General features: G+C 39.3%; 1 protein-coding gene across 1 annotated transcript; it reads right to left on the bottom strand.

The window, feature by feature from the left end:
* Positions 1–1,435: 1,435 nt before the first annotated feature.
* On the bottom strand, positions 1,436–21,571 carry ybx3.L (Y-box binding protein 3 L homeolog). The gene is made up of 9 exons (XM_018225118.2): positions 21,332–21,571; positions 17,594–17,657; positions 12,001–12,034; positions 10,582–10,671; positions 9,248–9,370; positions 5,886–5,980; positions 5,352–5,535; positions 2,924–3,008; positions 1,436–2,012 (listed from the first exon to the last, which is right to left on the bottom strand). The coding sequence occupies exons 1-8, from the start codon at positions 21,417–21,419 to the stop codon at positions 2,949–2,951; spliced, it is 738 nt and encodes a 245-aa protein (XP_018080607.1). The 5' UTR covers positions 21,420–21,571; the 3' UTR covers positions 1,436–2,012; positions 2,924–2,948.
* Between the last annotated feature and the right edge of the window lie 3,095 nt (positions 21,572–24,666).

The raw sequence follows: 24,666 nt of genomic DNA, 5'->3' as shown, positions 1-24,666 counted from the left end.
TTTTGCATATCAGCTATTCTGTGTGATATATATTTATAGAAACATAAATGGGGTTATGTAATAAAAGGCACTAAGTTTGCCTAGGAGCAGTAACCCATAGCAACCAATCAGCGAGGTAGCATTTACTGGTCACCTGTTTAAAAGTAATCATCTTATTAGTTGCTATGAGTTACTGCCACTGGGCAAACATTGCCATTTATTACAGATGGGGGTTTTATTAAGGGGAATAGTTTTCCTTTAAAGGCAAATTGTATGTTCCATTAGCACAACTATATGGAAGTGCAAAGAACGTGTTTGGATGCAAGTACATTTAGGGGGTTATTTACTAAACTCCGAATGCAAAAATCACGAAAAATTTGTTATTTTTATTTAATAAAATCTGACTTCACGAATTTTTCGAAATTTATTAAACCCCGAGGATGGAAATGTCAGAATCTGAAAATCCGGCATCTCAGACCTGTTCAGGTTGCATATAAGTCAATGGGAGAAGTCCCAGCGATTGTTTCATGCAATACCCCTAAGTTTTCGGGCAAAAATCTGAATTTTGGGTGAAAAAATTGTGAAATGGAATGAAAAATCGTGAAAATCAATTTTTTCCCGCAAAGCAAATTTCGGAAAAATGTAATAAACAAGTGTAAAAAACCCGAGCGGATTTGATCAGAATTTGTAGCAGAAAATATTGAGATAAATTCAGACTTTGATAAATAAACCCCTTAATGAATAGTGTCAATATGTGAACAGAATATTGCCTCTTAGGGGAAAATAACTGCCAGTCAAAAATGGGCCAGAATTAATGGAATATTACCCCAATTCCTAGGGCATAACAAAAGTTTCCCGTAGCTCATATTATTTTTACATATTGCATATCAAAAAAAGATTTTACATACTGACCCCATGACAGTTCACCTGTCCACATGCTCAGTTTGCTCCTCCCCCCCTCCCTTCTCCACTGCCTGCTGTAAAATGAGCCCAGAGCTATGAGTGAGCAGGGAGAGACTCAGGCAGGAAGTGATGTCATAACAAGCTAATATGGCAGTTGCTATCCTAAACAAACAGAGAGAGCTTCTAGAGCTGTTTACTCAGGTATGGTAAAGCATTCTACAGAATAAATATGGTGTTATAGCTTGCACTATTGTGGCTAATCTATTGGCAATAAACTGCTTTGGTAGCTTTCCTTCTCCTTTAATAGGTAAAAGCCATAAAAAATATAGGAAGGCCAGTTATCATTTTCCAGAAAGTTAACCCTGATTGTAAAAGACCCCTTGTACCAGCACAGACAGGATACACTGCAATGAACAAAACACAACACCAAAAAAACTTTTTTTTGCCACAGTTTATGTTCTTTTACACCAGCTGATATTTTTTAAAGGCATCCATGGATTCTGTTTGGCATGTAAAAAAAGCAAAAGCATGCTGCTGTAAACCAAGGATGTTATACAAGCCATGATGTCAAGTCATGATGTCATATGTATTGCAACAGCTAGGAGGGGCGGGGTTGGATTGGTTTTTGGTTGAATCATGCAGGTGTAGACTGGGAAAAGCAACATGTTACTGTACTTACTGTGAAGCGAGTAACATAGTTCATAGCAATATCTTGTATTTTATAGCCTGTTGGCCATAGGAACATTGACATGAACCGTTGATTTTGTTTAGTTTGAGGCTTTGATGCATGGGGAATCCACTGAGATGGGAAGGTCAACACACGTTCATACAAACCAGCATGTATTCTATTTATTAGAATATAAACATAATATATGCTAATCATAGATACCCTATTCCACTTCCCCCATTGGTTCTTTGGCATCAAAGGATCAAAGTCATTTGTTAATAGATAGTATCCCCTTCGCTAGTAAGTGACTGAATCCCATTCGTTGTGAGCATATCAGCAGCATGCTATCCTAATAGCGAAAAGGCAGGATGTTTCCCTCCTGAATGTTTGGCAATTGTAGCTCATTGACGTATAGAAGTGAGGCCTCTTGTCTGTCTGTCTCTTCTCAGCGATCATTTTGCACCTGCAAGAAATTAAAATATACCAACATGAGGTTTCTATAAGCCCCTATCTCTTTACTTCTAGTTAAATCTGACATGGGGCTAGACATATTGTCAGTTTCCCAGCTGCCCCCAGTCATGTGACTTGTGCTCTGATAAACCACTCTTTACTGCTGTACTGCAAGTTGGAGTGATATCAACCCCTCGCTTCCCTTCCAGCAGCCTAACAACAGAACAATGGGAAGGTAACCAGATAGCAGCTCCCTAACACAAGATAACAGCTGCCTGGTAGATCTAAGAGCAGCACTCAATAGTAAATACAAGTCCCACTGAGACACATTCAGTTACATTAAGTAGGAGAGATAGCAGCCTGCCAGAAAGTAGTTCCATCCTAAAGTCCAGGCACAAGTAACATGACTGGGGCAGCTGGGAAACTTACAATATGTCAGATTTCAAAATTGAATATAAAAAAATCTGTTTGCTCTTTTGAGAAATGGATTTCAGTGCAGAATTCTGCTGGAGCAGCACTATTAACTGATGCGTTTTGGAAAAAACATGTTTTCCCCTGGAGTATTTGAATAAAATTGAGTCTATGGGAGACAGCCTTGCCGTATTTCGCAGCATTCTGGATAATGGGTTTCCGGATAACGGATCCCATACCTATATATTTATAAGACGTTTTGTGCATAAAGCTACTTCCCTTTAAACAAAACAAAGACTGTCTATATATGTTGCAGTATGTTTAAGCTAACCAACTACATCAAGCATCCGTGGTGTGTCCAGTGTTACTCTTGTATAATTAAAGATCTTTTTCTATGGTTATTTCTCATGTCAGGAATCCAACAATACGACTAGTGCAGAAATGCTCTTAAGATGTGTCACAAAAGCGACTGCGCAACTATAGTCTGTAACCATAACCAACTGTCTCACTTACATGATGGACGGCCGGGCCTCTCCAATTACGCAGCGTTGCTTTTCTCACTCGCTGGCACAGGCTTCTCAGCTGGGGTTTCACTCATCTATAGAACATAATGAAGCCAGGTCATTTCAGCTGGATCACTATCTAATACTCCTTTATACTGAATTACAGTTACTTACAATAACAAGTTTGGTTCATCGGAGCCTCAAATGTTTTCAGCATATGTCAGCCTTCTTATTCTCTAGTAACTTCTCTTTTCAATATACAAATTAAATGCCATGTTTTAACAGTTTTTACAGTCATTAGCGCCTTGATTTTAAAGGAGAACTAAAGCTTAACCAAAGAAGTAGGCTCGAAATGTTGTACATTATGTTTTGGGCTTCTGTACCAGCCCAAGGCAGCCACAGCCCTTTAGCAGTGAAGATCTGTGTCTCCAAAGATGCCCCAGTAGCTCCCCATCTTCTTTTCTGCTGATTCACTGCACATGCTCTGTGCTGCTGTCACTTACTGAGCTTAGGGACCCACTCACAATATACAGTACACATAGAATAGAAATGTCACAATATAAGGCTGATTAGTAATTAATACAGATAATTACTACATGGCAGCACAGAAACCAGTGCAATTAGCATCAGAATTTAATAATCAGCAAACCTGTAGCATCCGCTTATATTACAGACCAACCTCATTTTCTGCTGGATAATTAATGACGAGCCCTAAGCTTAGCTTCTCAACAGCTGCTCAGAGCCCACTGAGCATGTGAGTGTCACAGACACTTTCCAAGATGGTGACCCCCTGTGACAAGTTTGAAGTCCTGGATCATTGCTGCTATTGAGCTGAAACTTGAGGCTGGTGCAATGAATTCAGTATATAAAATAGAGCTTTTTTAAATGTTAGGGTTTAGTTTTCCTTTAAAGGGGTTGTTCACGTTTAAATTAACTATTAGTATGATGTAGAGAGTGATAGTCTGTGACAATTCACAATTACTTTTCATTATTTTTTGGTTATTTAGCTTTTTATTCAGCCATCTGGTTGCTAAGGTCTAATTATCCAAATTACAGCAACAGATAAGGCTGAAGATTGACCTCTTATGGCTGCCTCATAATCAGATGCAAACATTACACATTGTAAACAATTATTATTCCTTTCATTAGGGAGTGATTACAGTAGAGTACGACACTTTCTAGTCCTGCTATATCATAACATAAGTTAGAACCAACAATACAGTGGTTCATCTGGCCCCTGTTCATACAAATGGATAATAACTGGGCCTACAGAGACCTGCTGGGAGAGGACTACATCAACTTGCCAATTAAAAGGGGTTTTAAAAACCTGTCTGATGGATAACTGATTTTTTCACAGATATTAATTGGCCAGGACCTGCTGAGGGCCCTATACATGGGCCTGGAGGGGCCAAGTTTCCAGCTTTTATTTGTGTATGGATAATTTAGTCAGTGGCTACACAGGTCCTCTGAATGATTTCCCAGAATATGGAGGAAACCACGTTTTCAAAAAGTCACTAATTTCACATTCTTTAAAAACACAAAATCTGTATGATTGCTGGCACATGTGTGATGGCCTGCTGAACCACAGGGATCATCATCATGTACTATGGATATTGGCAATGTCAGACTGGGATGCCATGGGCCCACCAGAAAACCTTAGACTAAGGGCCCACTTTCCAAACTATTATACCTCCTCTGCTCACTCAACCTCTTTATTCTCCTAGTCTCTTTTCTCTACATACTAAACTCCATTCTTCCAATATTAAGCCTTTTTATTCCTATAAAGAAATAGGGAATGACCATGAAATAGGCCAAAAGTTTAGAAGCAAGAGGCCCACTGACAACTGGCCCACCGGGAGTTTTCCTGGTATCACCGTGGGCCAGTCCAACACTGGATATTGGAAGATTTGGGCATCGGGCAAGTTTGCAAATGTTGGCCAGTGCTTCAACAGATGAGGAAATTAAGAAGAGCCACAGCCCCTACTTACTTACATTGTTCTGATTGTTTGTGCTCTTTCCAATAGGCAATAGAAAGCAGCCATTCCATGTGTGGACTTACTGATAGGCTTAGGCTCATAGCCTATGAGTAATTGCCCATTTGGCACGAAACATGTCCTAATAAAGATTTTATTTACTTTTATAATTATTTTTGCTACTGCATTATTATTGGGTCTCTTCTAATCCATATTGTAAGTTTTGAACTTTTGTTTACCCTTGGACTGGGGGCCTTTTTTGAGGAGGCCTTATTACTATTACTACTCTTTAAGTATATATATTTTTTCCTTCAATGTTAGGAACAGAGCTGCACACCACCATTTTCTTTATGCCATGTGTGGACCCTTACCTGATCATTTAGAGAGTGTACCCGTGTATGGCTGCCTTTCTCTTAAATGTAACCAATCAAATAACACAGAGGTTAATATGCTACATGTATCTACCTTGGTTGACTCTTTAGTCCCCTGCACTGGAGCATTTCCTTGGTTAGGTCTACGCCGATAGTTGTACGGTCTGCGGAATCCACGGCGATTTTGTTGTTGCTGGTCAGGGGCTGCCATCTCAGCCTGATTCTCCTTGTTTTCATTTTCACCAGTTGGTGGAACAGATCTTGGTTGAGTTATGGGTCTTTGGAAAAATAATATGATGCATGGTAAACTAGCAGCTCCAACTTGTAGTTTTGCGTCTATCTATTTATCTATCATCTATCTATCTGTCATCTATATATCTGTCTATCTATATGCAGAATAATGTAACCCCTTATTGAAAAATGTAAGAATATTATAAGTTACAGAGGAGTTCCATGAACATAAAAAGTCACAATGCTGGAGGCCATGGAATTCCATGTTGATCCCACATCATTGTGCCTGTAATGGTGCATATAAAGATTTCTCCAAACATTGGGACAAAACATCTTCTAGCGCAAGCAATAAATATGCCCAAACAATCACTGTTATACAGATGTAAAATGTACATACCGATGATATCTTGGACGGTAGCCAGCAGGCTGACGATTGATTTGCTGGGTCTGACTCATTTCTGGGAAACCATCTTTTATCTCACCATCTCCTCCCTGTGTTAAAATTAAGCCAAATACCATATTATTAGTGTATTGTAATAATTACAGAGTCAGTCTGGCTCATTTGCCTTTTTCATATGCAATTCATTTTTGGCCATGTTCTTCTATTGGGTACAGTTGAAGTGTGGTAAGGACAGTTTAGATCCACCTTGATACACTGAATTCAGCACATCCCCTAGAATTAGGGGATAGTCAGGCATCAGTGCTAAGGATTGAGGGTACAGAGGGCACTTGTAGACTGATGGGTGGTCAGACAATTATGGACTCCTGACATAAGCATCCTCCTGCCTACAACCTTCTACTCACTAGAACATACTTCAGACCAGGGGACCCCAACCTTTGAGCCAAAGTTGGAGAGCAACATAAGCATGCAAAAGGTTCCTGGGGTGCCAATTGTTGGCCATGATTAGCCACTTGGTAGCCCCTATCTGGACTGGCAGGCTACAGGAGGCTCTGTTTGGCAGTACACCTGTTTTTTATGCAACAAAACATGCCTCCACACCTGGAATTCAAAAATAAGCACATACTTTAAGGCCACTGGGAGACATATCCAATGGTTTGGTGAGCAACATGCTTGTGAGCCACTGGTTGAGGATCACTGCTTCAGACTATAGCTTTCTCCTGACCAGAGCATTCTTCTAATTCAAGCATACTCCTAACCAGAGTCCTCTGCTACAGCATATTCCTGACTTGAGCCTTCTCCAGACTAAAGCAAACTCCTGATGTAAAACCTTCTACTAACTAGTGCATACTCCTAACTAGAACCCTGCCCAGATTATTGCATACTTCTGAATAAAGCACACTCCTAATACTAGAGCATAGTGCTGACTAAAACACACTACTGACTAGAGCTTTCTCCTGGACAGAACCTTCTTCTGACTAGAGCATGCTCTTAATACAGTGTGTGATGTAGATGGAGATTATGCAAGGTTAAGCACAAAAGTGAAGAGCAGGTGGCTAAATTGTGTAATCTAGACAATTAAACGTATTAAATTACTTTTAATGTTTCTGTGAAGGTTCTCATTCATCCAGGTCATGGTATATCTATAGTAAAAATTCAAATCAACTGGACTTGTTGTATTTTCATTTTTCCTTGAAGACATTTCACTAGTCATTAGACTGGCTTTCTCTGGTGGGCTCTCAAGGCTCCAGTCTGACCCTGGGCTTTCTCAATTCATATCACATCCTGAATTGCAAAAACCAATAGCAAAACGTCTTCAAGGAAAAAATAAAATACCGCAAAGTCCAGTTGATTTGACTTATTACTATAGATACGTTTAATGTTATGGAGAGTAACCTCTTAGCAACACTGCAGGCTGTGTAATCAAGCTAACAAGCCAAGTATCAAAAGGGAAAAATGACTTGGAGAAAAAAAATACTATCATGTCTTTCATCATAACTTGTGTCTGTCTCCATTTGCTGGATGCAATCTGCTTGTTAATGGAGTTCCATCAGCAGACAAATGGCATTTGACAAAAGCAAAACCCTATCTATCTGTACCTCCTGGCTGTGAGATACATAAGGGCACGGGTTATAATGGACATGTTGATGATCAATGAGCCAGGCCATACAGTATATTTCCTGCATATTCATATACATGAAAGCACACAGATACATTGAGCTAATGACCAACTTTCCTAATGCTTGTAACATAATCTGCCCACTTGATGGACACATTTCCCAGAGACTCCACCCTTATATATGCTTTATAATCCCTAGCATCTGTTTCGCTTACACATAGTGTAAAAATTCAGATGCCAAATTTAGACTTTACCCTACGGCAGCTGCTCCGGATGAATCCCCTGCCATTTACATTCCATAAAGAATCAAATGAATAAACAGAAGTAGGAATGGCTACATTATTATTTATAGCAACTGATTTAGACAAATCGTAAACCACATGTCAGTATGGGTGATTTATCCTGTTAATTATATTTATTTACACATGATGAACAGGCATCAGGCCTTATGAGTTAACACACATAGGAATCCATTTCTGTGCCCCCAAAGATGTTACCTATCCTTATTCTGCTGATTTAATGCACATGCTCTGGGCTGCTGTCACTTAGTTGAGCTTAGGAAGTTCTCACAATATACTGTATATACAGCAGCTTGTGGTCAATGGAAATCGGGCTTCAAAAGCATTTCAGGAGTCAAGAGTTTATTGTCATTTCATCCATATACGTTTGTACAGTACACAGTGAAACAACGTTCCTCTAGGACCATGATGCTAAACATGAGAGGAGATGGGATTTCCTCAGCTTGCGAAGAAAGTAGAGGCGCTGTTGGGCTTTCTTGGCTAAGTAGCTGGTGTTGTAGGACCAGTTGAGGTTCTCCACCAGGTGGACACCAAGGAATTTGGTGCTTTTGATGATCACCACATTAGAGGTGTCTATGTACAGTGGCAGGTGGTCACTCCTAGTCTTCCTAAAGTCAACAACTATCTCCTTTGTTTTGTCTACACTAGGAGACAGGTTGTTGGCTCTGCACCAATCTGTTAACCGCTGCACCTCCTCTCTGAATGGTGACTTGTCATTATTGCAGATGAGACCCACCACGGTCGTGTCATCAGCAAACTTTATGATGTGATTTGTGTGGTGCGTGGCTGCACAGTCATGCGTCAGCAGAGTGAACAGTAGAGGACTAAGCACACAGCCTTGAGGGGCTCTGGTGCTCAGTTGGGTGATTCTGGAGATGATGTTTCCAATCTTGACTGACTGAGGTCTGTTGGTCAGGAAGTCCAGAACCCAACTGCAGAGGGAGGTGTTCAATCCTAGCAGGCTCAGCTTTTCTATCAGATGCTGAAGAATGATAGTGTTGAATGTTGAACTGAAGTCTATGAACAGCATTGTCCAGATGAGAGAGGGCCAGATGGAGGGTGGTGGCTATTGCATCGTCTGTTGAGCGATTTTGGCGGTATGCGAACTGTAGGGGGGTCCAGTGCTGGTGGCAGCAGGGTTTTCATGTGTTAAGTTAAATTATGAGAACCAAAAACATAGAGGTAGTTCAATTGGAACCTAAGGCAACTAACCATAGTGATTTGGCCCTTAGATTGTAAGCTCCACTGGGACAGGGACTGATAATTGACATCTAAATCTAGGATAATACGTAGCCAATTTTTGCTCCTTGGAGACATTTTGTCAATGCACACATAGCCATTAGCAGGTCGCTTTTACAGGTGTAGCCTGTGAATATGTCTGTGTTTAGTGTAAATGTGACTAACAGTGTAGCAATGCAATAATATACTAAACCTTTCCTGACCTCCCTTGGGGGACCTCTTCTCCGCCCATAGTAACCACGGCGGTATCTGCGTCGATCTGCCGCATAGCGACTGCCTTGTACTGGTGATCCTTTTGGGCCAGTCACATTAGATGCCTCAGCCCCCTGGCAACAAGAAGATGCTGAATATAAATGCAAGTTTTTTTTTATATCTGATAACAATATATCTCATTACTGTTAGGTGAGGGCTTCTGTGCTATGTCAGAATAAATAGGAGACCCTTGTTTTGCTTTTAATGTTTAATAGTAGTTTCTTATTTTGGATATATATATATATATAATTATTAATGAAAATAACGTTTAGGGGGGTTATTTACTAAAACTTACATTTTTCTCATAATTTCAATAAAACAAACTCAACCATACTCTCATCCATGATTTTACCTTATCTATTAAGAAAAGTCTCGACAAAATTGTGAAAAAAACAAATCGTACAAATTTTTCCCAGCACAGACCTTGATATCTTCAAAATGGAAAATGGACATCTGCCATTGACTTCTACAGGACGTTGCCAGGTTTGAGATGGAGTAATTTGGCAGCTTTGGGGTATAATAAATCTCGAAAAGTGCGAGTTGCTTTTCTCCTCAAAAAACTTGAGTTTTCCCCTTTAAAATCCCAACCAGAAAACTTAGAGCTTTAATAACCCCCTAATTGTCAGTAATTTTTAAAAATCTATTTCAATATATTTGTTATTTTTCAGCTAATAATAAACTAATAATGTATCAAATATTTACAAGAACCATGTTTCATTGGTTTTCGAATTCAATATAGGTACCAAGGTGATTTATAGTGGAAATCTCCATGTATTTTCTACTATGGAATCCTCATTTTACATTTTTATAGGGACCAGCATTATGCATTATATATTGGTGGAACCATAAAAAATACAATGTAAAATTAAGGAAAACTTAAAAATCAGGGGATGTAATAATCAGGAAGGTTTCACTATACAATGATATATAATAATTAAAGATCTAAGTTGCCTGAATATATAGATATACATACCTGTCACTGATATCTACATAAATGTTGTAGTTTGACCCCAAGATCAACATCCTATATTTATTGAAACTAAAGCGAGAACCAAAAACATGTACACCTTGGCCTGATTATTGCTAGATGCACACAGATATATTCAGAATTATATCCTAATGTGTCTCGATAAAGAACATGGCAGAAGCACCAACATAGATGATGCCATATTTGTTTGGACTCAGAGGCCCTCAGCAGCCCATACAGATGATTCTTCAGTAAATATAATCCCAAGGTATTACAATAAATTATCTATTTCAGCTCTGCTGGAAACCTAAAACCTACCTTTTCTCCAGCAACAACATCAAATTCCACCACCTCTCCATCCCCTACACTCCGTAGGTACTTGCGAGGATTGTTTTTCTTTATTGCGGTCTGTGGGCCAAGAAATACACTTTGTATTATGCTGTGGAAAGTAGGAGTTTTGGTAGAATTGACAAATACAGTATTCGCTGCCTAATGTAGAACTTAATACCGCTATTTGCTATAATAAAGGGGTCTTTCAGTAATTTAGAGGACCATTCAAGAAGGCTACAACATTTTCCTTAAGATTGGGTTGTCAACAAAGATTCCTAGTGTTGGGACCAAAGATGTAGAAGTAGCATACAGAGCAGGAGGAAGTCGTCATGAATTGGGTGCAAATCCTAATGGAAACATTTTGTGGGTTATGATTGGATACGGGTTAAGGTTTTGTTGGTTAGGGTTGACAACCACAAATCACTATTAGGGTTTTCAGCAGGGTAGAAATGGGCTGGTGGGACATTGTGAGAAATCCTGATGGTCCCATTTCCCAAGGTTTACTGCCTACCTACAGTCTACAGGGTCAGCTTGCCAGTGGCTAGTAGTTTAATGGACCCTACACTAACAGCAAGATGAGATAGTCAGTGGGGCAGGTTTAAAAGGTGGTGGGGACCTTTGTGACTAGGGTGGTGGGTCCTACGATAATGGCCTTAGTGGGCCCCAGTCCGACACTGATTTCCAGATAAGAGAACCCTTGCCTGTATGGCAGTGCCAGAACTTGCATTAAATATATTATGAGTAACCCCTGCTAAATCAAGATAGTAATAAAGCAATAGTTAGATACTGCTGTCTTAGCAGCAACTGATTTATTTAGAGAGAAAACCTAATCTATACAGGTAACTATAAGATAAAGCAAACATAACACCGGTCCCCTTTTTCCAATCACGGTTGCCAATTTATTTTGCATTATGAAAAATGTAGCGTGCAGGGTTGTGGCTTGTACCCCCTATACAGTATCCTTCCTCCGTCACCTATTTGGAAGTAAATACTCTCCAGCAACATTTCTATCTAGCAAAAGTATTTTCCCCATCCTTGTGAGCTCATTCACTGCCTGCTCCTACTGACCCATCATAACTTTCTTCTGACTGCTTAACAACTGGGGCAACAGTGACTCCCGTTTTAAGTTACTGGCTGACAGATTGGCCTGGTGATGTCGCACTATTTTAGCTAATCATGACTAATGCATTGGGAAAATTAAGACGCCTGAAAAAAAAGGGGAACGGAATACCCAGCAGATAAATTCTGCTCTTCTAAATAATATTTTATTTAATGTTATCCAGTGTGACTCTATTCAAGCACTTGCATATTCATGTCTTCAAGCACTGGTACATTTATGTATTACTATGCAGCACTGTAATCTAAATACAAAATACACAAAGACAGTTATTGTTTTTTGACACCAACCTGGTGGACAAAGACATCTTCTTTGGTGTCATTCCTATAAAGAGAAAGGGGTGTGATGAAGCTGTGCGTAACAAGGCAGAAAAATAATTTAAATAAAGTCATGTACTAAACTCATCATTTTTGGATCCAGCCTAATACTGAATTCCCGGCAAGAGATTGGCCTGAATCTGAACTGTAATAAGCATACCCTAATTGTCCAGTCACATGAGTTTTATGGTTCTGATTTGGTTTGGCTATGAATGAAAGATTCGGCTGAATCCTACAAGAAGTGCTGGGATGCCAAACCCTGGGGTAAATGTTCAGATCTGAGCAAAATCAAACAAGTGCTTCCTATGTTTTGAACTTCATTGTGGAACTTTTTTTTAGGTTAAAGTGGACCGGTCACCCAGACATAAAACGCTGTATAATAAAAGTCCTTTTCAAATTAAACATGAAAACTAAATTCTTTTTTTTTTTTTATAAAAGCATTCATAGTTAATACGAATGTATTTTGATTCAACAGCACCACCTGCTGGTCAGTTTCAGATCAGTCTGACTACAAAGTAGTCAAGGAAATTGTCATGAGAAAGAAAGAGGCTGCTCTGATGTTCTTCTGCTTAGGAAAAAAATTAGAAACCTTTCTCAGATCTTTCCTAAGCAGAAGAACATCAGAGCAGCCTCTTTCTTTCTCCTGACACCTTCCTTGACTACTTGGTGGTCAGACTGGTGGGAATATGACCAACAGGTGGTGCTGTTGTAACAAAATTCATTCATATTAACAGTATATGTATCTCTTAATATCTTGGAATAAAAAGAAAATAAATAATGAATGTAAATTACAAAAGTGCTTAGAATAGCACCATCATCAATTTTACATTCACTTATTTTAAATGTTTACTTATCCTTTAACTTTAGATTTTAAGGGGTGTTTGGTAATCACCATAACTTATTTCTGCTAGAAATCACTTATACAATAGCATTGTTTTGCCAACAATATGGATTTATAGAAGATGACTTTCTGGTAATTTGGAGGTTTCTGGATATAAGGTTTCTGGATAAGAGATCCCATACCTGTATGAGAAGCTTTTTTAAAAGGATGACGAAACAAGGGAGCGTGGAAGTGTACATTCCCCGTAGATGCAATATTTAGTATAAATGTTTAGTATTATGTCCTCTTGTTTATTTAAACCTGAATGATTGAGTAGTGTCCCCCCGCTTTCAATAAATACTTCAACCCCAAAAAGATTAAGGGTTATTTACTAAACTTTATTTTCTGGTGTAGGTTTTTTTGGGCAAAAACTTGAATTTCTAGACGGAAAAAAAAGAAAAAAGTATAATAAAAATATTTATTATACTTCGATGCTGCAAAAAGCCCAAATCCGAAAAAATCGGACAGAACGTGTTGAGATAAATTCGGACTTTGATAAATAACCCCCTAAAAGTTAATTTAAAGGTGAACCACTCCTTTAATGAGCCTGGTAGTTTATATTTAATTACATTTAAATGGTTTTAGCCATTGCATGAGTTTTACAGTTTGCACTTTCAGCCACTTATTATTCTGACTTTTAAAGCCGTTCTCAGTGTCTTTCGATCAGAAAAAGCTTTTGCTGTCTGCAGACACTTGTATATCCTCTGTCTTCTATTGATGTGAACTGATTTCTGTTCATAAGATTTATAGCAAGCAGCTTTGCTGAAACCAGAGCTCAAGGCTGAATAGCTTAGGTTGAGTTTATAGGCATGATGTTCATACTTTGGGATCCAATTCTGATCTCAGAAGTGACTGTTAATATGCAGCACAGAGGATCTTGCTTACCTACCGACACATTCACTCAAAGGTTATACTCAGGGTCGGACTGGACCATTGGGGGCCCACCGGCTTCCAAACGTCCGGGGCCCCGGCTGCGCCCATTTAGTTTTTTAAAGGGGCAGCCAGGGGCGATCCTGGCCCCTCCGCCGCCTGAGGCAGCAGCAATTGCTGCTGCCCCCCCTCCCCCGGAAATTCGCTCTTAAAGTACCAGGAGCAGCATTTTTGCTGCCCCTGGTACCTAGTGGGGCGCTGCTGCCTGAGCGACAGCCTCAACTCGCCTCATTTGCGAAGCACCCCTGGGGCTAGCTGATCAGGGAGCAGGTCTAGGCGCCGCAGGGCCCACTGGGTTTTTTCCCGGTGTCCCGCAGGCCAAGTCCGACCCTGGTTATACTTATGATTTTGGACAGTTTTTTACTTGAATGTAGACAATGTCTCTCTTGTTTTCAGGTCATTGATACCTGTTTAAATGTTTATGTAGAATATATTTTCTATAGACTCTCCACTATATTCCTGTAATGTCAATACAAGACAGTCAAAAGCACATAATTGGGGGGTTATTTATTAAACTCTGAATGCAAAAATCACGAAAAATTTTTAGATTTTTTTTTATAAAGTCGGATTTTTAAAAAAATCACTATTTTTTCAGAATTGATTAAACCCCGAGGATGGAAATGTCCGAATCCGAAAATCCGGCATCTCAGACCGGTCGAGATTGCATATAAGTCAATGGGAGAAGCCATAGGCGGAGGGTGAATTTTTTGTTTGGGGAGGCTAAAGAGGGACCTAAAGCTAATCTCAGACATTGATCTGTTGGCGTAAAAATTATTGTTCCTCCCCCAAATCACTTCAAGCAGTGTCTACTAACTTTCAGGAAAACTGTGCAGAAGTGCAGGTGATAGTGCTTTTGGTAGTGGTAGTGCTTTTCTAAAATGCTCAGGATGTAAAAGTACTAACGCGTGCACTTCCATGAGATTCCAACTGAGGTTACATAAAAGGGGTTATCCATCTGTCTTTGTTCACAGTTAGTCCCCTTAATTCTAATAAAGGGGACATCGTTTTGTGGAGTATTAAATTTAAATCGTTTTTAAATTGAAAATGTGCTGTAGACTGAAATCTGGTTTGTTTGTATGGGTTCTCAGCCTAAATCAAACACTGCAACAATTACTATATTTTTTAACCCTAAGGGCTAAAAAAAAGTATAAACTGTTGGCACATTAAAGGGGTTGTTCACCTTTGAGTTAACTGTTAACATGATGTAAAGAGGGATATTCTGAGATAATTTGCAATGGTTTTCATTTTTTTTGAGTTATTTAGCTTTTTATTCAGCAGCTCTCCAGTTTGCTATTTCAGCCATCTGGTTGCTAGTGTCCAAATTCCCCTAGCAACCATGCATTGATTTGAATAAGAGACTGGAATATGAATAGGAGAGGCCTGAATAGAAAGATGAGGTATAAAAAGTAGCAATAACAATACATTTGTAGCCTTAGAGCATTTGTTGTTAGATGGGGTCAGTGACCCCTGTTGGAAAGCTGGAAAGAGTCAGAAGAAGAACGCAAATAATTAAAAAATTATTTAAAATAAATTTTGAAGTCCAGTTGAAAAGTTGCTTAGAATTAGCCATTCTATAACATACTAAAAGTTAATTGAAATGCGAACCACCTAGCATTGTGTCCTAGGTAAGTTAGCTTAAATGAATTTTTTTTTTACTGACAGGAAGATACCCCAGGAACATTATATGCAGTGAGATGCAATGGACAGTGACACCCCATACATTTATATGCAGTGAGATGCATACAGTGAAAAGCAGTAGGTAGGCACCCAGACATATTATATACAGTGGGTACTGATGCCCGACATTCAGATCCCCCCCCCCACACACACACATTGTCACGCTACGCTGAAACATAGGGTTATAGCCCATCCATGCAGTTTCATGAGAACTCTGCCTTAACTAACCAAAAATTAACAAAACAATGACAAAAAAAACGCAAAAAAAAATTTTTCAGGGGAAAAGAGTTCATTTAGGACTACTGCAAGGGTGATAGGAATATTACTGATGCTAGGTGACAAAATGTTAAATCCAGCAAGTGAGGCAGCTTTCAGAAGGTAAACAGTATAGTACCTTAGAACTGTGAGAGTGGGATGAAATCTGCAGCACATGAGCTAGTGCGGTGCTTTGGCAAAGGTTACAGCATACACATCGTTTCTACAGTCCCTTCAATAAGATAAGATCTCTCCAGCCCCACCTACATCTGTAGCCTTAATTGGTACATTTTACTGTCTGTCAAGAGAGCTGTGCTCTGATTGGAGGAGTCATGAGGAGAATGATCCAATCAGAGCACAGCTGGTTGCAGCAGAACCGGGAAGGACTGCAGTAAGCTTTCCACTCCTTTTAAAATAGCAGCGCAGCGCAGGTCAGTAAGGGAGCAAGTTTTTTTTTAAATTTTATTAGGGTGCCAGACAGGTTTGGGGAGGCTTAGCCTCCCCAAGCCTTATTGAAAATCCGCCTATGGGAGAAGCCCCAATAATTTTTTGATGTGTGCTGGGTTTCATGAAATTTCAGACAAAAATCTGAGTTTTTGGGTGAAATGTTCAACAACATTGTGAAAATCGAATGAAAGATCTGGAAAAAAACGTGAAAATCCTTTTTTTCACCGCAAAGCAAATTTCCGGGAAATGTAATAATAAATAAGCGCAAAAAAAACCCAGGTGGATTTGATCGGAGTTTGTAGCAGAAAATATTGAGATAAATTCAGACTTTGATAAATAACCCCCTTGGTGTAACACCTTTGATCTACAGGCTTCATCAAGCTGGTTGTTTCTGCTTTTTCAGGTGAATCATTGTTTTCTTTCATATATAAAAGGTACAGTATGGTCCCCAAGCTAGTGTTCAATTATTAGTATGATGTAGGGAGTGATATTCTGAGACGATTGGTTTTCATTTTATATTGTTTGTGGTTTTTGAGTTATTTAGCTTTTCATTCGGCAGCTCTCCAGTTTGCATTTTCAGTAATCTGATTGCTAGGGGCCAAATGACCCTATCAACCATGCATTGATTTGAATAAGAGACTGTGATACGAATGGGAGAGGCCTAAATAGATAGAGGAATAATAAATAGTAGCCATAACAATTAGGGATGCACCAAATCCACTATTTAGGATTCGGCCAAATCCCTGAATCGAACTGAATTCTAATTTGCACATGCAAATTAGGGACAGGAAAGGAAAAGGTGGAAAAAAAACTTCTTTTGTGATGAAAAGTCATGTGATTTCCCTACCAACCCTAATTTGCATATGCAAATTCGGTTGGCCATGCACAAGGATTCGACCAAATCCGAATCCTACTGAAAAAGGCCGAATCCCGAACTGAATCCTGGATACGGTACATCCCTAATGACAATACATGTGTAGCCTTACAGAGCATTTGTTTTTTTTAGATAGGGCCCTTTGAAAGCTGGAAAGATTCACAAGAAGAAGGCAAATAAATCATAAACTATAAAAAATAAATAATGAAGACCAATTGAAAAGTTGCTTAGACTATAACAAAAGTTAAATTAAAGGTGAACCGCCCCTTTAATGGATCAAAGCTTTTTAACTTCTGATGTGTGTGGGGATTCAGAGCCTAAGCCTCCTATTTGCAAGCACAAGTTTCGCTTAATCCATTATGTACCCTTTTAGGAAACCTATGTCCTATTTCATTAATGCAGTCTTCCAGTCATTGGCTAACCTTTAAAAAAACCTAACACTCCAACCAATCAAGCTAAAACAAATAACATATCTTTTAAAAAAAACAATATATAGAACCTACCTGTTAATGAACCCATAGCCGTTTCTCACATTGAACCATTTCACAGTTCCCTGGACTTTAGTAGCTAAAAAGGGTCAAAAAGAAAAAATAGTTCCTAAGTTTCACACCAAAATAATGCTATTCAAATGCAGTGGTTTGATTTTTTTTTTTTTACAAAAGGGAAACAAAAACATCACTTAAGCTTTTTGAAAAGTAAACATAATTTCAAGCAACTTTGCAATATACATCAATTAAAAAAAATGCAGACTTTTCATGATTTTTAATGGTTTCTGACAGTTCTCTAAGCCTAGCCCCCTGCTCTTCTGCTGATCTGTCTGACTACTTTGCTGAGCTGACTGACTACTGTTACTTTGTATTAACAGCCATCTGTCCTCAGCCTGCATCCTCCAAACCCCACAATTCCCTGCACATGTGATTTCAATAAGGAATGGAACCAGGGATCCACCGATTCCAGGATTCTGCCTTTTTCAGCAGGATTTGGCTGAATCCTTCTGCCCGGCCTAATCGAATCTGAACCCTAATTTACATATGCAAATTGCGTGAAAAATTGCGTAAAAAATGTTTCCCCTTCCCAGCCCTAATTTACATATGCAAATTAGGATTTGGTTCTGTGTTCCTTCGCCAAGGATTCGGCCTAATCCAAAATAGTGGATTCGGTGCATCCCTAAATGGAACATCATAGTGCAATGCATTGTGGGTTATGTAGTTCCTGCATGCTGTCTGTAAGCTGTGGAGAAGTCGTTACAATTTGTAACATCAGTGTTTAGTCCCTCCTTCCCTGCCAGGATTCCAAATGATGCAAAAAGAGGGTGGTTCAACTTAAAGGTAACTTTTAGTATGTTATAGAATGGCCAGTTCCAATCAACTTTTCAATTGGTTTTCATAATTAATTTTTTTTAAAGTTTTATAGTTATTTGCCTTTTTCTTCTGACTCTTTGCAGCTTTCAAATGGGGGTCGCTGACCACTTCTAAAAAGCAAATACTCTGTAAGGCTAAAAATTGTTATTGTTGCTTTTTATCACTCATCTTTCTATTCAGACCTCTCCTATTCATATTCCAGTCTCTTGTTGAAATCAGTGCATGGTTGCTAGGGTAATTTGGACCCTGGCTACCAGATTGCTCAAAATGCAAATTGAAGAGCTGCTGAATAAAAAGCTTAATAACTCAAAAACCTTAAATAATAAAAAATGAAAACTAATTGCAAATTGTCTCAGAATATCACTCTCTACATCATACTAAAAGCCATCTCAAAGATGAACAGGTTTAAACAGCTGGATTGCAGCCTAGAAAATGGCATTTATTAATCCTTTTTGAAGAAACAGGTAACTGTGATGGGTATATTAGGGGTTTTTGTGTTATGTGGGACTCTTTATCAAATTTTGGTTTGGAGTTCCCCTTTAAATGTTACATACATATGTTTAGTATTTGGCAAGCAGTCACACAGCTACGAAACATGATCAAGACCAACTGTTGAATCTGGTCAGCTGGACCCTTTTTAAGGACAAACGTTTGTTTAGGTTTCCCCCTAGTTCAAACAAGGTGACAAACATTACTCGGCCACAGTTCCATGAAAATCTATGGCAAATAATTATTGACCCACAATGTAATACAAAAAAATGTTTTTTTTCAGGAGAATCAAGGAGAGAAAACAGACATTCTCCACAATCTCAACTTAACTAGTCTTCCGGATGGGTCCACCAGCCAATAGGGGGCAGCTCCACAGTTTATAAACCACTGGTATAAGTTAATATTTTGTGAAAACACCTTTGACAGCCATTATGTACATTTGTCTATTGGGATAGGTGAAACAGAATAGATGGAAGGTGCAAAAGATGTGATAGTTAAAGGAGAACTAAAGCCTAAAAATGAATATGGTTAAAAATGCCATATTTTATATACTGAATTTATTGCACGAGGCTAAAGTTTGAGCTTGTCAATAGCAGCAATGATCCAGGACTTCAAACTTGTCACAGGGGGTCACCATCTTGGAAAGTGTCTGTGACACTCACATGCTCAGTGGGCTCTGATTGGCTGTTGAGAAGCTAAGCTTAGGGCTCGTCACTAATTATCCAGCAGAAAATGAGGTTCCCCTGTAATATAAGCTGATGCTACAGGGCTGATTATTAAATTCTGATTCTAATTGCACTGGTTTCTGTGCTGCCATGTAGTAATTATCCGTATTAATTACTAATCAGCCTTATATTGTGACATTTCTATTCTATGGGGCACATTTACTATTGGTCGAATAACAAGGGTTAATTAACCCTCGATATTCTGCCGTCGAAGTAAAATCCTTCGACTATCGAAGTCGAAGTATTTACCGCAATTCGTTCATTCGAACGATCGTAGGAAATGGATGGATTTTAATCCATCGATCGAATGATTTTCCTTCGATCAGAAATTGCCTAGAAAGCCTATGGGGACCTTCCCCATAGGCTAAAATTGTACCTCGGTAGGTTTTAGGTGGTCGAAGTTTTTTTTTAAAGAGACAGTACTTCGACTATCGAATAGTCGAACGAATTTTAGTTCGAATCGTTCAATTCGAAGGTCGAAGTAGCCAATTCGATGGTCGAAGTAGCCAAAAAAAACCTTCAAAATTCGAAGTTTTTTTATTTCTAATCATTCACTCAAGCTTAGTAAATTTGTCCCTATGTGTACTGTATATTGTCAGTGGGTCCCAAAGCTCAGTAAGTGACAGCAGCACAGAGCATGTGCAGTGAATCAACAGAAAAGAAGATGGGAGCTACTGGGGCATCTTTGGAGACGCAGATCTTTACTGTTAAAGGGCTGTGGTTGCCTTGGGCTGGTACAGAAGCCCAAAATATAATGTACAACATTTCTACCTACTTCTTTATTTATGCTTTAGTTCTCCTTTAAAGGGGTGATACTGGATGTGTCTTGTATGCATTGTTCATATTCATAGTGATAAAATTGATATAAAGAGATTAGGAACTACTGCCTTAGACACCCGTCGATGTGCAGGGAAAGCTTTAACTAGTTCTTTGGGATGGGGTCCACTTCAGTTCCAAATGTTTCAATTTTGAAAGGATACAGCATTACAACTGGATGGGACCCCATATCCAATCCAAAACCCTCAGCAACTGACTTAATGAAACACTTCAGTCATCCCTATTACTATGGCAGCAGAAGAGACAGGTTCTGTACATATCTTTCCAGATGAATTATTGATTCAATTTGAATTTGCACCTCATATTAACCAATCAGTGATTAGCATCTTTCGACAAGCTGCCAAGGATTTCTGCCCAGGCGAATTACTGGCCAGTGTTAAATGAGCCCCACTGAGTCATGTGTATAGACCAAAATAGACGCAATGAGCACAGGACAGCTGTTGTGGGGCTCTCAGAGCTGGGAACTTCTAAGGGTAAAACAAACACGTGTGTGTGGACTTTTCTACCCTTTCCAGCTTCTTTCTGTGTCCTATGCAATGTTGGAAAATCTGCAATGTTATTATTATTAAGTAGCATGGGATATGGTGACTTCTTATATGTGTCTTCTCATCTGGTCCTTCCGCATTCACAGTATCCAACAGCATGAAGCTCTGCAGTGCAACAGCTACGGACAAGGCTGAATGGAGTATTTGTTACTTAGACTTGGCATAAAATCCCATATTTACTCAACAGGTGAAAGAATTAAGTGGAACAAACAAGACCACAAGCCATACAATAAAGTCCCCAAATTCTGACATTGCCAAGTGGCTACTAAATATGCGCAACTCACCCAGTACTTTCCGTTCTACTTCACTTGAAGCACTTGCTTCAGCCCCTGGTGTTTTGGGCTTTGGTTCTTCAGCTGTTGCTTCACTCATGTTTTATAATCCCTTTATTTCTCCCAATCCTTCAAATAGATGGTTCAGTGTGAAGGGGAGAGGGTGGGATGCAGATGGTATTTCGAGGGATCTCAATCCTCGATTTCTCTTGGTGTCTTCTTGTCACTGATCTTACTGAGCTAAAAATGGTCTCAGCAAGGCTTTTTATATGGGGGCGGGGAGGATATAGTGCCCTCCCAGGCATATGCCCCATTAAAGAAACATTATCTTTAATTTGCTCGTTTGGCGTGTCCCTTGTAAGAGATCCCAGAGAGAGCTGCCATATCCCTCAGCACACTATGTATTATACTACATTCTATAAACAGCTTTTGGCGAGTTCTATTTATAGCTGCTGCAGAGGCCTGTCAATCATGTTTAATAGTGATGGGCCAATAAATTCGCCTGGCACGAATTTGCGGCAAATTTCTGCCGCCCACGAATAAATTCGCCAGCGTCAATTTCTGATTTATTCGTGAAGACTTTCGAATTGCCCGGTTTTGTAGTGAAAACGTTCGAATTGCTCGAGTTTGGTGAAAATGTTCGAATTGCTTGATTTTTTTGTGAAAACGTTCGAATTGCTCGATTTTTTTGTGAACTTTCCAAATTCACGATATTTCGAGAAATTCGCCCATCACTAATGTTTAAGGGTAGGACTATACGTACTTTTTCGGCGCTGTGACAAATCGCATTCGACGGAAATAAGGTAAGAGAGAAATGTTGGATGAAGTTGCAGCGTTGATCCGACTCGACTGTCAGATGCAGACGCAGCGTGCAGCACCTGCATTCAACAGTCGTGTCGCGTAGGATCAACGCTGCAACTTCATCCAACATTTCTATCTCTCTATCTTTTACCTTATTTCCGTTGCATGCGATTTGTCGCATGCGTTTTGTCGCAGGGCGACAGATCGCTCCGCAAACATCTGTGTAGTCCTACCCTAAATTGCTTTAGGATAAATGGAAAGTGTTCCTTAATAATACTAATAATTATTTCCTAGAAAGCAAACAAAGGAGAGCACTCGCCCAAACCTCGCTGAAAGCCAACCAGACTGTCCGTGCTGACGCGTGTACACCAGGCAGCGTTAGGGTCTTTTAAAAGTATCACATTTTATTAACAACTTATTTATATAATAAAAACGAATCAATAATCGGCAACAGTGTATCAAGCCCCAGGCTTAACACGTTTCGTGGCCTCACGCCACTTCCTCAGAAGCAGATTCGGTGCATCGCTACCATGAACTAAACTAATAAGAGGTGTAAGTACACAATATAAATAGTAATACAAAAGGTTACTGAAAATTGTACAAACTATGTATTGTGTTGGTAGAAATTACTTTTGGGTACTTTATGGGGAAGAGACATTTTTTAAAAATATTTTGCTGTTCGTTATGCCTAAGTTTCTTGCCATAAATGTTGGGTTGGTGGGGGGAAAGGCCCTAGGGGGTAACAATTGTACTGGAAAGATGAATGTGCTGGAGGCCACACTGCTGCTTTCTGATGGAACATAAAAGTCTTTGTGACAATAGAAAAATAAATACTGTTTCCTTAATGGGAAATTATACTGATTATTTTATTGAAAGCATAAAATATTGTATACAGAGTCATGTTGCATAACAAGAAAATGAGCCTAAAGGTAAGTTCCAAGAGGAAATGGGGACATGAGGTTTCACACAGGAAAGAATAGACCCTAAGGGGTAGATTTACTACAGGGCGCAGTGGCTAACATTAGCTTCTATTCGCAGGGACATCGCCAATTTACTAACGGGCACAGGAGGCAATTCGCTAGTGAAAGAGACAGGCGGCAGCGGTCATTCAGACGACAATTCGCTCTGGCGAATGGATGTTACTCTGCAAATTCACTAAAGTGCAGATTTTACCGAACGTTACCACTTTCGCCAGAGTTGCCTTTGTCACCTCAGACCAGGCGAAGTAAATTTTAATATATATTCTGTGAGCAGAAAATGCAATTCCAAAAAACACTGGCGACTTTTCATTTTTTCAGCCTGATTGTCTCCAAAAGACCTAACTTAAACTTTTTTTGGGTAACCGGTTTTCCCCATACATTTGGAACATTAACTTTACAGTGGGCTCATGTGTAGGGCATTAGAATAACTCGATTGTCTTTATTAAGGTTCCCTGGGCATGTGCTTTAGAAAGTGTAATTGTAAGTATTTGCACCAACATTTAACATAAAGACGTCCATACAACTTAAATTTCCCGCCCTATGCAAATTAACCTGAGTGCAAGATCCCTAGTGAAGTTTCACTAGGCAGAAATGAACGCTAGCGCATCTTCACTATCAAATGCTCGCATTGCCGAAGTAATGGTAGCGAAAAGTCGCCAGCGATCGGCGCCTGCAATAAAACTCTGCATTTTAGTGAATTCGCGTAATCTGAGCTAATTCTCACATGGCGAAGTGTTGTGCTGGGTGCGAAGTGGACACTGGCAAATTTTCGTCAGTTAGTAAATCTGCCCCTAAATGTCTACACCAGGAAACTACAGTAAACTGAGCCTGGAAGTCGCCCCATGGACCAAAATGAGCTTATCTGTTATCCTGAGCATTTTCTCCTTTGAATGGCTGCCCCCATGGCTACACAGCAGCTTGTTTATATAAACTATAGTAGTACTTATCTGTTATCTACTGTGTATCCTGTGCTTGAATGGCTGCCCCCATGGCTACACAGCAGCTTGTTTATATAAACTATAGTAGTACTTATCTGTTATCTACTGTGTATCCTGTGCTTGAATGGCTGCCCCCATGGCTACACAGCAGCTTGTTTATATAAACTATAGTAGTACTTATCTGTTATGTACTGTGTATCCGGTGCTTGAATGGCTGTCCCCATGGCTACACAGCAGCTTGTTTATATAAACTATAGTAGTACTTATCTGTTATGTACTGTGTATCCTGTGCTTGAATGGCTGTCCCCATGGCTACACAGCAGCTTGTTTATATAAACTATAGTAGTACTTATCTGTTATCTACTGTGTATCCTGTGCTTGAATGGCTGCATCACATAGTAGAGTTTCTGAAGCAAACACAGCAGCTTTACCAGTACAGGGCAACACTGTATTATATTTTTATTACTTTAAAACTTTCACTTAAAGGGATACTGTCATAGGAAAAAAATTTTTTTCAAAATTAATCATTTAATAGTGCTGCTCCAGCAGAATTCTGCACTGAAATCCATTTCTCAAAAGAGCAAACAGATTTTTTTATATTCAATTTTGAAATCTGACATGGGGCTAG

This window comes from Xenopus laevis, chromosome 7L (genome assembly GCF_017654675.1).
Source record: "Xenopus laevis strain J_2021 chromosome 7L, Xenopus_laevis_v10.1, whole genome shotgun sequence".
Classification (NCBI taxonomy): Eukaryota; Metazoa; Chordata; class Amphibia; order Anura; family Pipidae; genus Xenopus; species Xenopus laevis.
The sequence above is the reverse complement of the archived record's forward strand: the minus strand, read 5'-3'. Positions and strand labels throughout refer to the sequence as shown.